The 18,002-nt window shown below is 35.4% G+C and overlaps 1 protein-coding gene across 1 annotated transcript in view; it reads right to left on the reverse strand.

Moving 5' to 3' along the window:
- LOC107220960 (all trans-polyprenyl-diphosphate synthase PDSS1) overlaps nt 1–16,810 on the reverse strand; it is a 58,273-nt gene extending 41,463 nt beyond the window's left edge. Inside the window, exon 1 of the mRNA XM_046731034.1 lies at nt 16,621–16,810. Coding sequence (XP_046586990.1) covers nt 16,621–16,776 — 156 coding nt within the window. The 5' untranslated portion in view covers nt 16,777–16,810. The remainder of the gene's footprint in view (nt 1–16,620) is intronic.
- Between the last annotated feature and the right edge of the window lie 1,192 nt (nt 16,811–18,002).

Consider the following 18,002-nt stretch of genomic DNA (forward strand, 5'->3'; position numbering starts at 1 on the left):
GGTTTGATCAGGTTCGGCTTACGGTCAAGATCACGGTTTGCATGGATCGATGAAATTGTTTGAGAAATTTTGGATTTTTACGAAGACGGTAACGTCGAGAGAAATTTTTTATCGTCGTTACTGCCTACGGTTCTTTATTATTTTTACTTATTATCATAAACGATGATTACGGTTTCGGGTATAACATGAATGCCAGTTTTTGTATGAATTTTACCAGAAATTTTAATACATGCCGCTATATTCTTTTTGACTATGGACGCTGGAGTGGTTGTTTCATTTTTATTTATTTCCTTTTTTTTTTTTTTGGAACCTTTGCGAAGAATCGACGTTTGTGCAAAAATAAATTTACGACGAAGACTTAATTTACTGAAATGAAATATCGTTGACTAAGCAAACAGATTTAATGTTGCGATAATTGGAAAATATTGTGTACAATTGACAAGTATATCAGACTAAGAATAAACAGTTAACCGTAAGACGTATTTTTGTAACTAAAAATAGATCACAACCGTTATTTTTAACGACAAACATTTTACTAAAATTTTTTAGCAATTGTAAGGAATGGAATTTTTCTCACTGTAGCGATAAATCAGGAAAGTGAAAGAAACTTAGAAAATCAATGTTTAGAAAGTGAGAACAAAAGCTAGACTAACTTGAATTTTATTGAAAGAATTTTTTTCTCGACAAATGATGTTTTTTTTTTTTTTTTCTTAAAAAAGAGAAAAATGAACATGACAAATCGAGTACTGGAGTAAAAAAGATCGTTATTAACAATTTGAAAAACGCCACATAACTGTTTTGTTTTTTTCTAATGCCAGTATCGCATTGTTTTTCCAATTTCGACAAGCAAGGACTCACGCAGTCAATTAGGCAGCAGAACAAGCTTCTTGTCTTGAGAATTAGAGACACTGTAATAGTTGATTGAAATCAAACTAATCTATCAACTTGAAAAGTTTACACATTGGTTGATTTTCAAATAAAATTGTTAAATCGTCAATATTGCTGACGCGACGATCTGTAAGGTGAAAAAAATGTCGAAAACTCTGAACCGTTAATCGCACGATCACGATAAATTTCAATGAAAAATTAATCGCGTTAGATTTTCTGTACAGATAATTTTAATGAACCGATTATCAATTTTTGAAACAAAAAATTGCCGGTTAAAATAAATTTTGCCATTTACATAGAACGAAAAAACGTTTCGACTGCCTGAATTTTAATCTCTTTTTCCTTCCGTTTCGTTCACTACAATTTGACGAAAATTGTTACCGCTCGTTTCGCATTTCAGATCCACTCGATCAATCTGACTTGGTCCATTTTTTCCACATCGATACAATTGGATCCTTACGGTATAATTACACAGCATAATAATAATACGAATAATTTCTAAACGATCGTTTTGCCACAGGTACGATGTAAATTTGATTTTTTTTTTTCCAACTCGACGCAATGTATTCTTCTAAGGTGTTTGAATAATATATTCGAGGCCGACCGTATTTGATTTTCCCGTGAACGCGTTGCAGCGCATCCGGTTCACCGTCCAGGATACGAAGCTTATTCCAAGAAAACGACGCGACGGTATCTTTGTTTCATTTTTTATTTTTTATTTATTTTTTTTTTTTTTTAGTTACACCTTTTTCGGTGTTAGGAATTAAAATACCCATCGAAAGGTACGTTTCAACTTTCGGCAAAATATACAGTTTTTCACGATTTAAGCAAAGGAAATTGCTTCTAGATGTGCGTATTTTTGCATGCGGATTATTGTACATAATTGCAAAACTTGTGAGAATTTCGTCGAGAAGAGTGCAATAGAAAGCGAATCGCACAAGTACTCTATAATTATTAACTAGTAATTAAAGCTCGCTGATTCCACGTTGTTACAACATCCGAATAATCGTTGAATTATTACTTTTTGGATTATACCGACAAACGGAAGTCATATTTATGGAAACGTGAATATATTTGGCAAGATTAGATATCCATTGTTTCTAATACATCATTTCTACATTTTCATAATTCTATGCAATTAATTGCGTGTGATCGGAATTTATTTGTCGCAAATTATCCGAATAGTATAGTAAAAAATCATTTACCAAGGATCGACGATCGAGAAAGTAGAAACGATTCAATCCCATTATACATAATAATTTATTTTTATTTTTATTTTATTTATTTTTTTAACATTTTTCCCATTATTTCCTAGAAGACTTGTTTCTAAACAGATCATAAATATTTCCCGACATATTCTCGATAGCTTCAACGCGTTGTATTATTACGAGGAACGGACGAGACGTATGCACTTAAAATAAAACACGTATGAGATGAGAATTTATAGAAGAAACATGTGGAAGGAGGAGGGAACGACGTAGGAGGATTGCATAACGGGATGCGTCGAGTGATTACTGTAGGTAAGAAAAAAATAAAAATAAAATTTTAAAAACGACGAGACTCCGTTGACCCGGAAAACTAGGATGAGGTGAAACGAGAATGGGAATTGGAAAAAAACAAAAAAAAAAAAAAAAAAACAAGGGAGAACCTATCGAGAGGATTTTCTTCCGCCTACTTTAACCCACAATCGAGAGATCGTCTACTACTAATGGACCTTACGACCGGTTTTCGGTGCGCGTGAACCCAAACTTTCCCACGGCACATACGAGAGTTATAATCCCATAGGTGTGTGCTTCCAGCAGGTAAATACGTACATGCACGTGTTGCATATATATATATATATATATATATATATATATATATATATATAGAGAGAGAGAGAGAGACGCATGCACAGCTGGGATGAAAATAAAATATTCCGAGACGGTGAGATAGGTTTAATAAACATGGCCGTCGTGGTGAGAATTATTAGAGAGACTTCTTCTTCGTAGATATATCGAAGAGAAATCTTTTCTCTCTCGTAGTGACTGTGTTACACACGTATAAATACACAAACCGTAAGTTTATCTGGCGTGTGTGTTTTGTTACTGTACGTATTAATCCGTTAACTTTAAAATAAAAATGTTGTCGCAAAATGCATTTACTTGAGTAAGGAAACACTTTTTGGACGATTTTGAGATGTTTTGGAAATATTGCGGAAAATGAGTGTTTTTTGATTTTTTTTTTTTTGTTTTTCTTTGAAAATTCGAGTTTTTCTCGCAATGTGAAGATAATGCTGCGGAATTGATAGCGGCAATCGATTTTTCAGAAAATTTTACCTCTGTTTCATATATTTTATAATTATTTATATATGCGGTACGTATGGAGAAAATTGTAAAAAACGAAAATCAAGATTTTACATTATGGTGTACAAAAAGCGATTATACCTTGTATTCCTGAAACCTTTTAATCTTCTTTTTATTGGTATAATTGCTTTTCCGATTTTAAGCTCGTTTAAGGAATTGTCACGTGCTCAAATCGAATTTTAAGAACAAATTATTCTAACATTAAGGCGAGTAAGGATCTCTTTCGGAATATGAACAATACAAAATCTGTCCCAATGAATTCGTATGAAATAGTCGTATGAATAAAATGAGCCAACGTCGAACGAAACCAAACGAATCTACCACATGTTTAACAATTTTAAAGTCACGTTAAATGAAACGCCTATTAAACCTAAGCTTGTGTGTCTAGTTTCAGTGATTTTTACTTTCATATTTTTAAAGAAATCTTCTTAGCTTACGAATATATTAATTTGGTGCAAAAAGTATCGTTATTTCAATCACCGTAACCTTCTTAATAGTCGAAATCAGGATTCAATTCTTGACAAAATTACTCTGCTTTAGTTCTGCTTTAATACCGAAGTTTACAAATTAGTTTTATTGTTGAAACACATTGCGAGGAATTTGTATTATTACCGATCAGATAACGAAACTCGGGTGACAACAAATTCAAAATTCCAGCTTTTTAAATATTCTAAAAGTTTTTAAATTTCAAAGTTTTTAATAAAAAAAATGTATTGAATTTATAATAGAGTCACTTCAATACCAGTTAATATTATAGAGTTGATGTGTGCAGAATTTCGTCACGATCGTTAAAATAATCAAATTTAATGATTACATTGACAAATGAACTAAGTCGATTTTTAACGACATTAAAATTTTGAGTCTCTTGCATAGACGATGTATGGTTTTTAATAATATACAACTCTGGCAAATTATCGAAATATTATAAAATAATAATTTAAAAGCAATTTTAATCCTAAGTATGCGCAGTATTTCTGATGATATTTTAATCGTGGGTCAGGCCCATGTAAAATTGCCTTAATTTGATCGGATAGCTGGTTCTAGAATAGTACAGTTTACTTCAACGTTTTTTTCAAATCTAAACGGGTACAAGCTTTAAGATGTGACGCAAGATTCTTTTATTACTTTTGCCAAAGGATAACTTCATACCGTTTAAAGTAATGGTGAAAAATCGTATAATTACTTTTTTTTTTCAATCCATTTACCGACGGTATCGTTTTACTGAATTATCTTCGTAATTTCGTCTGTCTTGAAATTAAATTCAACTTGACGATTGCTTACAGATAGAAAAACAAAAAAAGTTGGATTACGCGTTTATTTATTTCTCTTTTTCGTCGGATAAGTTACGCAATTTGCTTAGGTAATTCGTTGCAGAATTACAGGATATCAATTCGCATTGTAATTATTTTCAGTCTCGAATTGAAGCTCGATGCTAAGTATGATAAAAAATAATCGAATTTCGACTAAATCGATCATGTCTTCCTGACTAATCGAGTATAATCGATCATTTTTCCTCACAATCGGTTTTCGTTTTTTACTCCCACGAACGACGCAATGCAACATAAATTTATATGATCAGAGTATCAATTATTTATAATCGTCTTACTTACTAAGTACCTACTTTACGTAACGAGTAAAAGGTGAATGAATATTTTCACCTGGAATTGAAAAATTATTTTCAGTGTAACTGTAAGTTGTCAAAAAACTTCACCGCTACTGATACTACGTTCTGAAATTTACGAAATTTCGGTTTCAAATGCACCAATTCAATCGAAGCCTGTTCGATTATTTTTACCTCATTGGTCGTCGCGCTAGTAAACAATAAAGCGTAGCGATTTTCGACGTAAGCGCAGAGTAAAGGCACGTGCCTCTGGAGATGCTTTTTTACTACGAGTGTACCTCGTGATGATAAATTTTTGCCGCTCAATTTTCTTCTTTTGCGAGTCATTTACCTCTCGCCGATCTCTTCGCTAGGCCGTCAAAGGTTCCCCTTGAAACACTTTCGTTGTACGTGCCGTGCTTACGTACGTGTGTGTGTATATATATATATGTATATATATATACGTATATACGCGTATGTACATACCTGCAAATTAGCGGTGTACGTTTAACCATTACAAGTGAAACGAGCGAGTGGTCAAGTATCATATACATGTACTATAGGTATATAATACTGCAGGCTGCTTTCGCCTTCTTCGCCGAGTAGGTGCAAGAGACGCGAGCGTTTCACCGTCTTCGCGTTCCTTCGTGGATCATGAAACCCGATTGGCCCCGATACCCAAATCCGAATCGCGGGTAAAAGTGAGAAACACGACCGTTCATTGGCCGATTCGGAATTCTGTATCGTTCACGTGCTGTTGTCTCCTCGTATTTCTATTTTCCAACAACAACGATTATCGCAATTACTGTAACACAGTTACGCCGTAGGTACACGTAAGCAAAAGATGCGAATATACTCCGTACGATGCGAAGGGACGGAAGAAGAAAAAACAGCCAGCGAAAAAAGAAAAAAAACGACAAAAAACGAGAAAAAAAAACAACAGAGAATTCAGATACCCACGTGCAAATATTTTTTCAACCGCGGTATTTTGCGGCTCGAGAGGCTTGTTCGACTTCCGATTTTTTCTTTTTTTTTTCTACTACCTTATCATTATGCAGGGTATAAATTTCACTGTAATGCATATTTATACTAATAACGATGATATATACTTTGACTTTTGCTCGTCGTTCTGAACGAGCAAAAAAGACTTTCTCTCTTTTCATCGTGCATACAGTATACCACATTCGTATAGTACTTCTCATATACTTATGTATTATATTATTTATATATGTAGCGTATATTTGAATATTCATCGAGAAGAAAAAACCGCGATGCTGTGTAAGTTATACTATTCTATTTTCTCTGCGCTAATTGTTATCAAATGAAATTTGTGATATTGGTGATACATGCGTTTGTGTTCTTTCTACTCTATTTCCCCGAAACATCGGACATTCATGTTTAACGCGACTTGCGTGAAACAAGAATGTGTACATTCATATATATGTGTATATAATAATGTTGCAGCTGGAATGCGTTGAATGTTAAATGCTTTATTAACGCGATTAGCTAAGATATTATATCGAAACGTGCAATGAATGATACTATCAGTAATACGAGGATATTACATTTTTTTTTCTAAAAAAAGAGGGACGAAACAAGATGAGGAGAGAGGGAACGATGAAGAAACAGATCTTCGAGTAGAATATTTAAGCTGCTGGGAAGCATTAATTAACTATGCGGCAATTTTTGGATGCACGGTTTATAATTATTCGTTACACGCGCGTACTGGCACAGAATTTCTTTTTTCTAGCTGAAATACAAGCAATTTATTATGAAACAGCTTGTATTTTATCGTGGTGTATTTGTATTTGTCATAGGTGATCGGAAATTCTAAGAAAATGGGTATCGCTACAGAAACGGTTCAAATATTGTTCAAAGTACGTAATTCAATATCCTACAAGTAACTGTTAAGCATGATTATACATGTCAATACTTTCGACATTTTCTGGTTATAGAAATTGAGTAGGTATTCAATTTTTTTCATAAACGTTCGTTTCATTTTTTTTTCTTCTATATTTTCACGACATTTCCGAGATTTAAATGCGACAAAAATAAATAAATAAATAAATAAACCAACCGAGTATTATACTCCCGGGAATTCCACGGATTTATGAACTTGCTAATTACATTATAATTTTCACAAGTTCGGATGTTTTTAGTTAAATTTGCGTACCCTGGGCGGATACAACGTTTCGCACGTGTTTGCTTTGCATACAAAATACAAGCGAGATTCGTATATATATATATATGTGTGTTGTATAATAATCTTGTGCGTTGAATCGATTATCTTACGCGGATTATTATCCATACACGCCCTACGCGGATGTAAAAATAGATGTACGATGAAAATCTTATTGGAATTTCGTAAGTAATCGCTGTTATTTAAATCTAAGTGAGATTTATTCTCCGATGTTTCAGTCGAATAAGAAACAAGAAAAATAGGAAAGTAATAAGCTGCAGAATATGAATACCACGAAAAGGATATCACGTTAAAATAGTACAATTACATTGGAAATGAAACCGCGGATGAGAAGTTTTTTTTATAAAAACATATCACGTTATCAAGCATTTTACTACATTGTTTCCTTATTTTCAAAAGCACAAAGTACAATCGTTCATATTCGAATAGACGTTTGATTTTGATTCCTGATTAATTAACAAATTCACAGGATTCCGTATAAATACTTTTTCATTACGTCTGACATAAGCTGGGAATATGAAAAATAATTCACTTCGATCGGATTCAAATCGATCGACACGTTGCTACGATTTCAAAAATTTGCTTTGACGATTCTTCGGTTGTGTGTGTGCGTGTTTTTTTTTTTTATACTTGTACATACATAATTCTCAAATAAGACGACGCGTCAAGTATTTTTGTAATTCCAGTACTATTCTGACAAATTGAAGATTGATGAAATTTTATATTCCTAGGGATAAAAGTAGATCATACAAATAAATTGACTAATTCCTGATATTCTTATCGCTAGAAATACAAGAGAGATTTAAAAACAAAAAAAAAAAAAAAATGATTTCAAGTCCTCATTGTCAATTATTACGGTGAAGAAATGCATGCGGTTAAATCAAGTTCCGGAAACGAAGTAGAAACAGTCGTACGTACATATACGTATGTTGTGTATATAATATGTTTGCAGTAGCTATTGGAAAAACCGCGGATGTATCCGGTGTACGAAGATCATCGGTTCGTCGTCGAGACCTTCGCACGGTCGGTATGAGAAAATAATTCCAGAGGAGAAACAACCCGAAAGACTACAAATGAGGATCGTGCAGATTATACGTTACATCCTTATCACCCATTCAGGGTACGTGCTCTGCGTGCTCTTTGTCCAAGTCTTACTAACTAACGATAAACAGGGCCGTGCAAACGCGCAAGCGAAATTCCCCTGAATGATTCGAGACCGCGCGAACGTGACAAATGGATATAAATAAATGAAATATATGGATAAATGAAAAAAAAAGGCGCAGAAGAGAAGGATACGGTGAACGTTTTACATGCAAAAATGTGCGCTACGGGAATAACGATTTATTTCAACGTTTATATTATGAAGCTGGGAGGGTTACGAGATTTGAAAAACGTTTAAAAGAAAAGCATATATACTTGGATGAATTACTCATTTCGAATACAAGATGAAAGAAGAAAAAAAATCTGCTCCTTAAATATTGAAACAACAAAATAGGCAGGTAATAGTTGCGTGATGGGTAAAAAAAAATTATTCACAAAGTGTTATATGTTTTATGTAATGAGAAATTGTAATTACCCAATATTTAGTTACTGTTAATGCCTCACACGGAATTTCCCACGCAAGTTTATGTTCACTTGCCGTAAAGACACGTAAATGTGCGAGTAAAATTTTGGGTGATATTTTATGCAATTTTTATAATTGTCTAGGTATTGTTAAAAAAAAAAAAAAAAAAAAAAAAAAAAAGAACTCGCGGACACAAAAATGCAGTCCTCGTGCTTCGTAGGATTCGCTTCTCGCCTTGGTTAAACCATCTTCATTCATGCAGGAAGCGTTTATTCATGATCTTCTGACGTAGGAATACACTTTAGTGATTCACGCCTCGGAATATGGTGTCGATGAAAGATGTGATGTTAATTTCAACCATTTTTCAGCCTGTGTTTATAGAATTAGATTTAGATGTAAGATATGCTGTTATTATTATTATTGTTGTTGTTGTTGTTGTTGTTATTGTTATTATTATTTTGGCAAGATTTGACTATATTCGATTGAAAAATCTTCACTTTTTAAAATACCTGAAAAACTACAGCATTGGATAAAATTGATCTGTACTGAGCTTAATGATATACACTGCAGAAAAATAAACATTCATTGATAAATAATTCCGAGCACGGAAATTACGAGATGCAGGTATGGGGCAATTGTTATTGAATGATATCACAACATGTTTTTCCAATAACAAGATAATTCACCGTCGATCATGAATTTTTATGAGGCCTATATTATAGAGTATAGAATTTGTTACTGAAAGCTCTGCAGCGTATAAATCCAAAGCTCTGTGACCGCCAGTTCATAAACGAGATCTTGATAAAAAAAAAATCATTCGCCCAACTTGTACCAATTGTAAAAGTAACGTTCTTGCTTCGTTAACAACGGTCAGCAGCCAATGGTTAAATTTGCCCCTCCCCCTCTTTTTGATATTACAACTCGTTGGACAATTAACTACGTGTAAGTTTACACGGAATCGTCGAATCGTCCGATCGATGTGTCGTTGTGTGAAGTATTAATGACACAGTTACGTGACAGAATCATTGCGGGGGATCTAAATATTGCAATTATCTTTTTTCGTTTCAATTTTATAATAACATCTAGAATTATCCTTGAAACGACCTAGAAAATACATAATTACACGCGTGAGCTTGGTTCTGATCCTATCGTATACCTAGTTTTTATTGCATTCCACTTTTTTCTTACTATACCCGGTGAACAACGAATTTCGCACTCGACAATCGCCAATATGCGTTATGACGCCATACAGGCCTCGTGAACACCGTCGTCACTAGTGCTCGAGGACAATGAGACATTACGATAACAACAGTTTTTGAATATAAAATACGGGCGGGAGTTTTCGATCGGACGAAAGAAGAGGATGAAATAAGAAGAAAATACATGTAGTAATAATAAACATGTGAAAACAGACATTGACAGATCGATGAACAAATATTCGGAGGTCAGAGCGTCTCTGGTATTATTTGAATATCGATCCACGTATAGCGGTTTTTCTTGTTTTTTATTTTTAAATTTTGTTTAAGTAAACCAGGTAAAGTACCTGAAAAAAAAAGAAAACAAAAACAACAACAAATAATAATAATAACAATAACAATAATAATAGAAATCGGAATTGGGAAAAGAGAGACCAAAAAACGAAGGCAGAGAAACGTTAATTTCTGTATTATTGAATGATCTAGTCACAGGTACATTGTAGCGTTTTTTTACGGTCACGTAGCAGTTCTACCTTTACCGACCGATCAAAATCACCCTTTTCCTTCATGTAATGAATAAACAAACGAACGGGAAGGGCTCAAATTTATGATCGTGCATCGCTCTTTCATAAACGAATTCAGGAAAGTTATTCGTATCTCGAAAATCGTTAATTCATTCACGAAATTCTGTGTACTTTTATTTACGAAATTGTTGCAATTCCTTGTTTTCGTTTAGAGACCTATGGAAATGAAAATGTATTGGGATGTTTTTGTTCGTAATTGCGTACAGAACGGAGTTGCTGTCAAGCACGTTTTTGCATTTGAGATACGTGGATTTCAATATTTGGAGATACATACGTTAGGTGAAAATCGACCAGAATCGAATCATCGATGTCCAAGCTTTATTTACGATTCTAGTAATTTCGATATTCCCATATTTGAAGAGATCTCGGTAACTTACAACGACAATAATTTGTAAAATACCGAATGCTCGACAACATATCTCGTAAGAAAGTAAATGAAAATTGTCGATTTTTGGCCAACCAATCCCCTCAATAGATTTTCTAACATTTCGCGTGTGTATCGTAATGATTTAATCATCGAAGCATTGTTCCCACCCGATTACAATATCATCTTACGCGTTGTACAGAATCGAAACGATCGACCAAGCTACCAAATGAAATATTGAAATGCGTGTATAAGGTACATATTACACAATGCACGTTTTGTGAAGAAGCGAAGCGTCGGTTTAGCACAAAAAGATACAATAGCAGCCCCCCGGGTACGCGATAATCGAATCATTGTTAGCGGCACGACAATAAAGAGCGCAGATTTTGTCAGCCTTGGCACCCATCACATCGCGTTACGTATAATATATGATACACACGCACCGCAATTATTACACGCGTTTTATACGAGTGTGAGTGAGGTAATTGGACGTTGATGTTGCAGCCTTGTGGGTTACCTACCCTTTTTTGTACCTATTATAATATATTTGTATTGTGTTTGTTTATTCGTCTGCTAACGATAATTGTGTAACATTGATTGAAGCCGGAGCTTAGGATTCGCGGGGTAAAAATTCCGTTCAATTAATTATAAGGGATCGATAGAGGATGAGAAAAGCTTGTTGAACAAGAGAAGGATGAACATTGAACATCGTCCGAAAACACAAGGCTGAAGTTAGTAACGTTAACGTAACGAAATATCATAAAATAAATCGTTGTAAGATTTTAAGAACGACTTTCGAGCAGTTGGCTTTTCAAAATACGAACATGTTTTCTTTGTTATAATTTATTAGCTGAATTTCAGACAGTTCTAAGGCCGCGAAGTAACGATTTTCCTACAAAATGTATTGTTAAATTAACGTCACTAACTTTGACTTTAGCCGAAGACAAGATTTGCGCCACACGCTTTGCATGTAACGCAATACGTAATTGTTGTAACTAGGAAAACCACGAACAGGTATTTACTGTTACATACTGAAATCGCGGTTGCGTATTAATTTTCAATGAATATTGAATCATCTACGCGGATTCATTTATATCCGTGGAAAACGGTCGTTATTACGACTTATTATTTGTTTTGTTAGATTGCGTTTTTCAACGGTCCTTTGCACTTTCGTTTCTATATTATATGTATTTTCATTTGATCATTTTTCTTCTTGACATTGTATTCAAATTTGTATCGGATTTTATGAATAATATTTAACATAATTAACGTTGAAGCGATTTACAGAAAATCGAAAGTGTATGAAAAAGGAGGACTAGCGTGAGGAACTCGGAATTTGAACGATTTTTTGCAAAGTTGATAAAACTTTAGACGACGTTTTTGAAAACTACTGACGTTTACTTAACGAGTATTAAATTTAGACCGCAGACGATAGAGCTAGAATAATCATCGTGATACGAAATTTTTAAAATATCATATACGAACATTCAATCTGACGAAATGTTCGTCAGTCGTTTAATTTCGAACGAGCGTAATTGCAGAACGCGAATTCACGATTAAGACATCGACATTAATCCGGCTCTACGGCTAAAAATAATTGGGAATTTCTTTCGTCTAAAATTTTATGTCGCATCATCAATTATTCGCTATGATGTAAGTCGTCCGAAGGGTACTTTAGAAGCTGCGCCTTTCGCTACAACAATTTGGCATGATATGCATCCAGAGACTTGTGTGAAATATAAACGGTTGAATAATTATGCATTGGATCAAGAAATATCGACGAACGATACTTTTGACTTAGTAGTGATACACATTTTAATGCCTAACCGCTTGCATAGTCGGAAAATTTTTTAATTTAAAATAGAAAAAAATTACAAAATTAAAAAAAATTTCTCATACCTAAGTACAATTTATTACCGTTTACCTATGCGAGCTTATTAACACCTACGGTTTGATCGTAAAATTTGGAAGACTATTACGAAACCGGTTGCGGTGGTAATATCATTATTCGTTTCATTTTTTTTTTTCTTTCATCTTTTCTTTTTTTTTTCTCGTACGAAAAGATGCACGTACCGCTCTTTTCATTTCTCGACAGACTTTATTGAGAAACGTCTGTAAATAAGGTCATATTATTCAGATTTTTCAAAACTGAAGAACGCCATACGCCGGATACCGAATGGTAAAGCCATCGAAGGCAGCAGACGTGGAAAAGAGAGATACCCATTATCGACGATTGAGTCACCTTGGGAGAAGAATTCCGTAAACGTCACGATCGTAAGCATCCTGAGTTACATGGGTATGTAGGACACGCACTTCCAACCTGGATGTTTAATCTGAGTTTCTCCAAACAGGCGATAGGCCGGCAGAAAACTGATTGCTCACGTATAACAGAGGATACGTATATCGTACAGTATTATAGCGTGTCGGTTTTGGGGAATTGCTTGAGAAAAAAGTTGACGAATGATCGTTTCGATGTTGGTAGGACTTTACACGTACCGGAGATCTAGTTATGGGCAGACCGATCATCTTCGATAAACATTTGCAATTCGCACTTCAACATGTCGGTATATTGATGTTATTGATATGCTTGATTTATTTAAAGAGATCGTAAGGAAATTTAATAAGTCATAATGAAACACCAAACATATCTCGTGATCTAAACACTTAACACCTTCAAAGTCTGAAATTCCTGAATCATTTTTTAAATTTAAATTCTTCCTTTCGTCAACGTTAAATACTAACTTCAAATTCGGTACTTTTGCGAAGAAACAAATCTAAATTTGCACTATATATATATATATATACTGTAGATATCAGTATATATATATAGTATACTGAGCATAATCGAAATTTTAATATCTTGAATTTTTCGTAAAGCATATATAATCATCTTGAATAAGACGTGAGTAAAAGTTTCGTCAAATTTCGCACCATATTTAGATCAGCCGTCTTTTGCGCGACGATGATAGACTATTGATTTTTACCAACGGAAATACCGAGAACCCAAGAAGTGACGTCAAAGAAATAAAGATACGCTCGGTTCATACTTTTTGCACTTTGTAAAATACATAACACCGATATAGTTAATAATAAGTTATTCACTTTTAGCACACTTGAGTGTGTCGGATTTCAAATCACAACAAAATTAAAACAACGACGATGATGATACATAATTCGATTTGAGAATGAATAACTTTACAAACGATTTGTTTTTAAAAGGAATCATTTCAATAAAATGAATGAATTCTAATTGCCGGATGAGTTTACGTTTATACATAATAGCGACACCTCCAAATGTCAGAAAGTAAATAATTACTTCTTGCACAATCTTCGATGACTTTGAGTTCGAATCGAAATTTGTTTCGGATTATAAGAAAATGGTTGCTGAAATTCGACAAATACCCTCTGTTATCAAATACGTATTCTCGAGCGATTTGCGAATGTTTTTTTTTTTTGCATATTTTCAACCGTTACTGTGAGTTTAAAAATCAGCGAGCGGTGGCAGCGCCACGAACCAGGAACCTGCCGCCTAAATTTGGCGGGAAACCTTGACACCGTCGTCGTGCAACGTAAGTACGGATGATAATATTTGGTCGGGTAAACATTGCGAAAGTGAAGAAGATGGCATTGCCGATGTTGACTGACAGCTGGCCTACGATTCTACAATGCTAATCGTGCAGCAGTCCATACGGAACAAAGTCATTTGTTGCGCTACTAATTGTATTGTGAAAATATTCATCGTGCATTCTCTCGCGTGCAACGCATGCGCGCTCAAGAGCGTGATTTTAAAACGGCCCGCGATGTATGGATAGGTGGGTAAAATGTAAGGCATTCGGTAGGCAGGCAGGCGAGCAGGTGAATTTGTGAAATCGTAAGAGCTTGACGAGTCGATGGAGTAAAGCAATAAAACGACAATGAATGAATTTATTGAAATTGTTTTCAAGTAGAAGCCTCTTATCCCATAAAAGATTCCAACTTGCTCAATTTGTTGACTTGGATAAGAGATGGAAAGAATTTATTTTAGCCAGTTTGTATACAGATGGTAAATAAGATGGATCAACTAAACGTTAGTTTTATAATTTCGCGGTTTGGAGAAATTGTATCTGTAGAGTTTATTTCCAATATACCGTTATTAAGGAAAATTAATTAGCACCACTTGCCTCATCTCTAATCGTTTTTGCCTGATTGCAAGCGAATGACTCGCAATGACTAACTCACTAATTGCTCTAGTACTACGAGATGCGTATGTAGACAGTAAAACTCCCCGGAGCTATAGTTAAGCAATTTATGCATTCTGACGACAGGTTAATTGAGTTGTTGCGGCAGTCATGAACTTCAAAAGCTAGTTACAATAATATGCACATATATATGTGTGTGTGTGTGTGTGTGTGTGTGCGCGCGCGCGCGCATAAGAAAGTATACAGTGTATGTAAAGCATGTTACTAGAACTGTGAGAAAGTATGATTCGCATAGCGAAAACGCAGTGGAATTTGTTGCGTATATTTATAACTGTACACATGCACACACATATTTATGTATGCAAGTTATTCCGCAGCGAGAAAGTAAAGAATGTCTTGAGGAATCTGTATATGAGAGATCCGCCTAGCCCACTTGTGAAAAATTTTCCACCGCGACTAGTTTTGCTAATTTAGTAACATTATGTACGGATAGGCAAGAGCTGCGAGAAAGAACATTGCCGGTACCGCTCCTTCGCATGCTTAAACCTCTACTCGTATTTATTTCTCAAGTTTCGTAACGTGAATAATGATTAGTCAAGCCTTCGATAGTCCGCGGTAACAGCCAGACTTTCGTCGTTTGATAATCGAGTGGGGTCGTCGTCGCAGTTTTCGCCGTTTTCGCAGTTCTCGTCGTCATCGTCGTCGTCGTCGTCATACCAATCGCATGTGAAACACACGCAAAAATCACCTGTACATTACTAAACAGAGATTTAGAAACCGCTAATACTAACGAAGACAAACTTTCGCAAAATAAGACTTGGCCGTTGCCTGAGAAAGCTGATCATTTGAATTGCGCGCCACCGTCAAATACAGATTCAAGTATGGCGGCAAAACGCCTGTCTGTTACAACGGTTACAACCTTCGGTTTTCTTGCCTGGTTAAAAAACTTGGCATGAATTAGACGATCCGAGTGCTGGCAAAATTTTAAGTAAGGTGAAAAGCGAAAATTGTTATGTTTCATTGTCGATTCAAAGCAGATGTATCATCGTTCAGGAATGTTGCAGCAAATCTACTGCTGCAACATGCGCGCTAGCAGACGGCATCTGCGCACATAGAACGATCGTCTGCTGTTATCAGCTGACGAGACACGAATGAAAACAAGTGAAGTATTACTTATGTTCTTCTCTTTTTTTTTAGAAAGTTTAAAGATTCGTTCGATTTACTTCATGCGGTGGAGAAACGTTGACTTTGACAGATGGATTGACGATTCTGATTGAGGATTGAACCGTGATCATTTAATGAAATATAACACAGAGGACGTTGATATTTAAACAAATCCCGCCGCGAGCCGGATGACAGTACAAGCTTTAATTTGACTGTGCACGGTGCTCTTATCGAGCAGTTCTATAAGTTTGAAATTCAAGTTATGTAATTTGCAAGGGTGTACATCACGTAAGATCTTGTTCCATTTGGAAAACCGTTTATCGATACCTTGATTAAATAGAGATCAATAAATCACCCACAACTTCCGAGTTTACGTAATAGAAATAATTTGATTCATTTCTATAGGCTTCCAGATCAACGACAACGAATAGTTTCACTAGATAGCGGACGTCAGATGTTAGGTTAGCCTTTTTTTACATAATATCATTGGGCACGATATATCTTCATTGAAGAAAAAAAAAAAGGAAAAGACAGTACCTGGCAGTGCTGTACCAATGTTGAGCCGGACTGCGGTATGTCTTGACGAAATCTCACACATGCCGTTGAAACTTTCCTTCGAACCTGAGTGAAATGTCCAAACTGGCACAATTTCTCCACACGAGCACAGAGCCTACCGGACCCTATACACGCCATAGCGAAAACTGTAGTGAGAAGACTCGGGGGACACTTTCAACTCGACCACTAGACGCCCCACCTCAACGTCAAAATCGATCCCCTCCACCTGACAAATCGTCGCTGCTAACCGGAAATACGTTCCATAGTCTTTTACTATCGCCTAGCTTTGGGTCTGGCTTGCGCGGTTTCGTACTTTCGTCACTATGAGCTTACGAAAGGTACGGCATTGTCGTCACGTGCATGCGAGACAACCACAGCTCAGTTCGCCGCATTTTTAATGACAGGGATATCTTTTATTCGCCCTTTATTACACCCTTTACCGGTTTTATAATTAACAAGAATAAAAAGCTATCAACGATGGCTTATTGATCCGAAGAACTTTGAAGATTTAAATCATTCAGACAACTTAAAACTAATTGCGGAAAATTGTACTTTTGTCATCTGCTAGTCGAGACATGTTCTGTGAAGTTGACAGTAGCTTTTCGAGGTTCAGTCTGATATCAGACGAGGTAACAGCAGACGATCCTATGACCATAGTATTAAAACGTGAAGGTAGCAATGCTCCACTAAAATAGAGAGTTTGCTGTTTTAGCGTCCTCTTGTGAATTTATAATGAAGGTAATCCGGTAGTGAAATTTATTCTATAATTTGGCATCTTTTCAAATTAAAAACTTACTGTCTAGCGTTGATGGAAGAATGCGAAGACGATTACCCGTGGGAAAATTTTCGTAACTAGTACTTGGCGGGTAAGCGTAAGAAGCCGCATTAACAATCCCGTAGCTTTTTTATCGGCCGAGGGGGTGACTGTCTGTGGTCTTCAGTCACGGCTCTGTCGTTTTTCATTCCATATAGGATAAAGAGGCAGTGAATCTACTGTTATTGACTGGACACCATAGTAACATCTTCGTTCACCGATAAATAATAAAAGTGTAGACGCCAATAGCGTTGAGTGAATTCAAGAGCATAACAATTTCATCCATTGCCGACTGCGTTACACAACTCTTTATGGAATATAGTTGCAGAGATTGTTGCAGATAATGTTACAGATCACTGTTTATATTCAGGTAACGCCAATTGGGTTTTCACTGGTATAAAGATGAGTTTTTAATCTGTTTCCGAACCGTAGGACACGAAATTACAAAACTGACCAAAACGTTCCTGTCGGTCTAGTAGGAAGGTCTTTTACTTTCTGCTATTTATAAAAATATTAGAATGTAGGATATGTTATTTGTCATTTTTCAGGA

Source organism: Neodiprion lecontei, chromosome 1, assembly GCF_021901455.1.
Source record: "Neodiprion lecontei isolate iyNeoLeco1 chromosome 1, iyNeoLeco1.1, whole genome shotgun sequence".
NCBI lineage: Eukaryota > Metazoa > Arthropoda > Insecta > Hymenoptera > Diprionidae > Neodiprion > Neodiprion lecontei.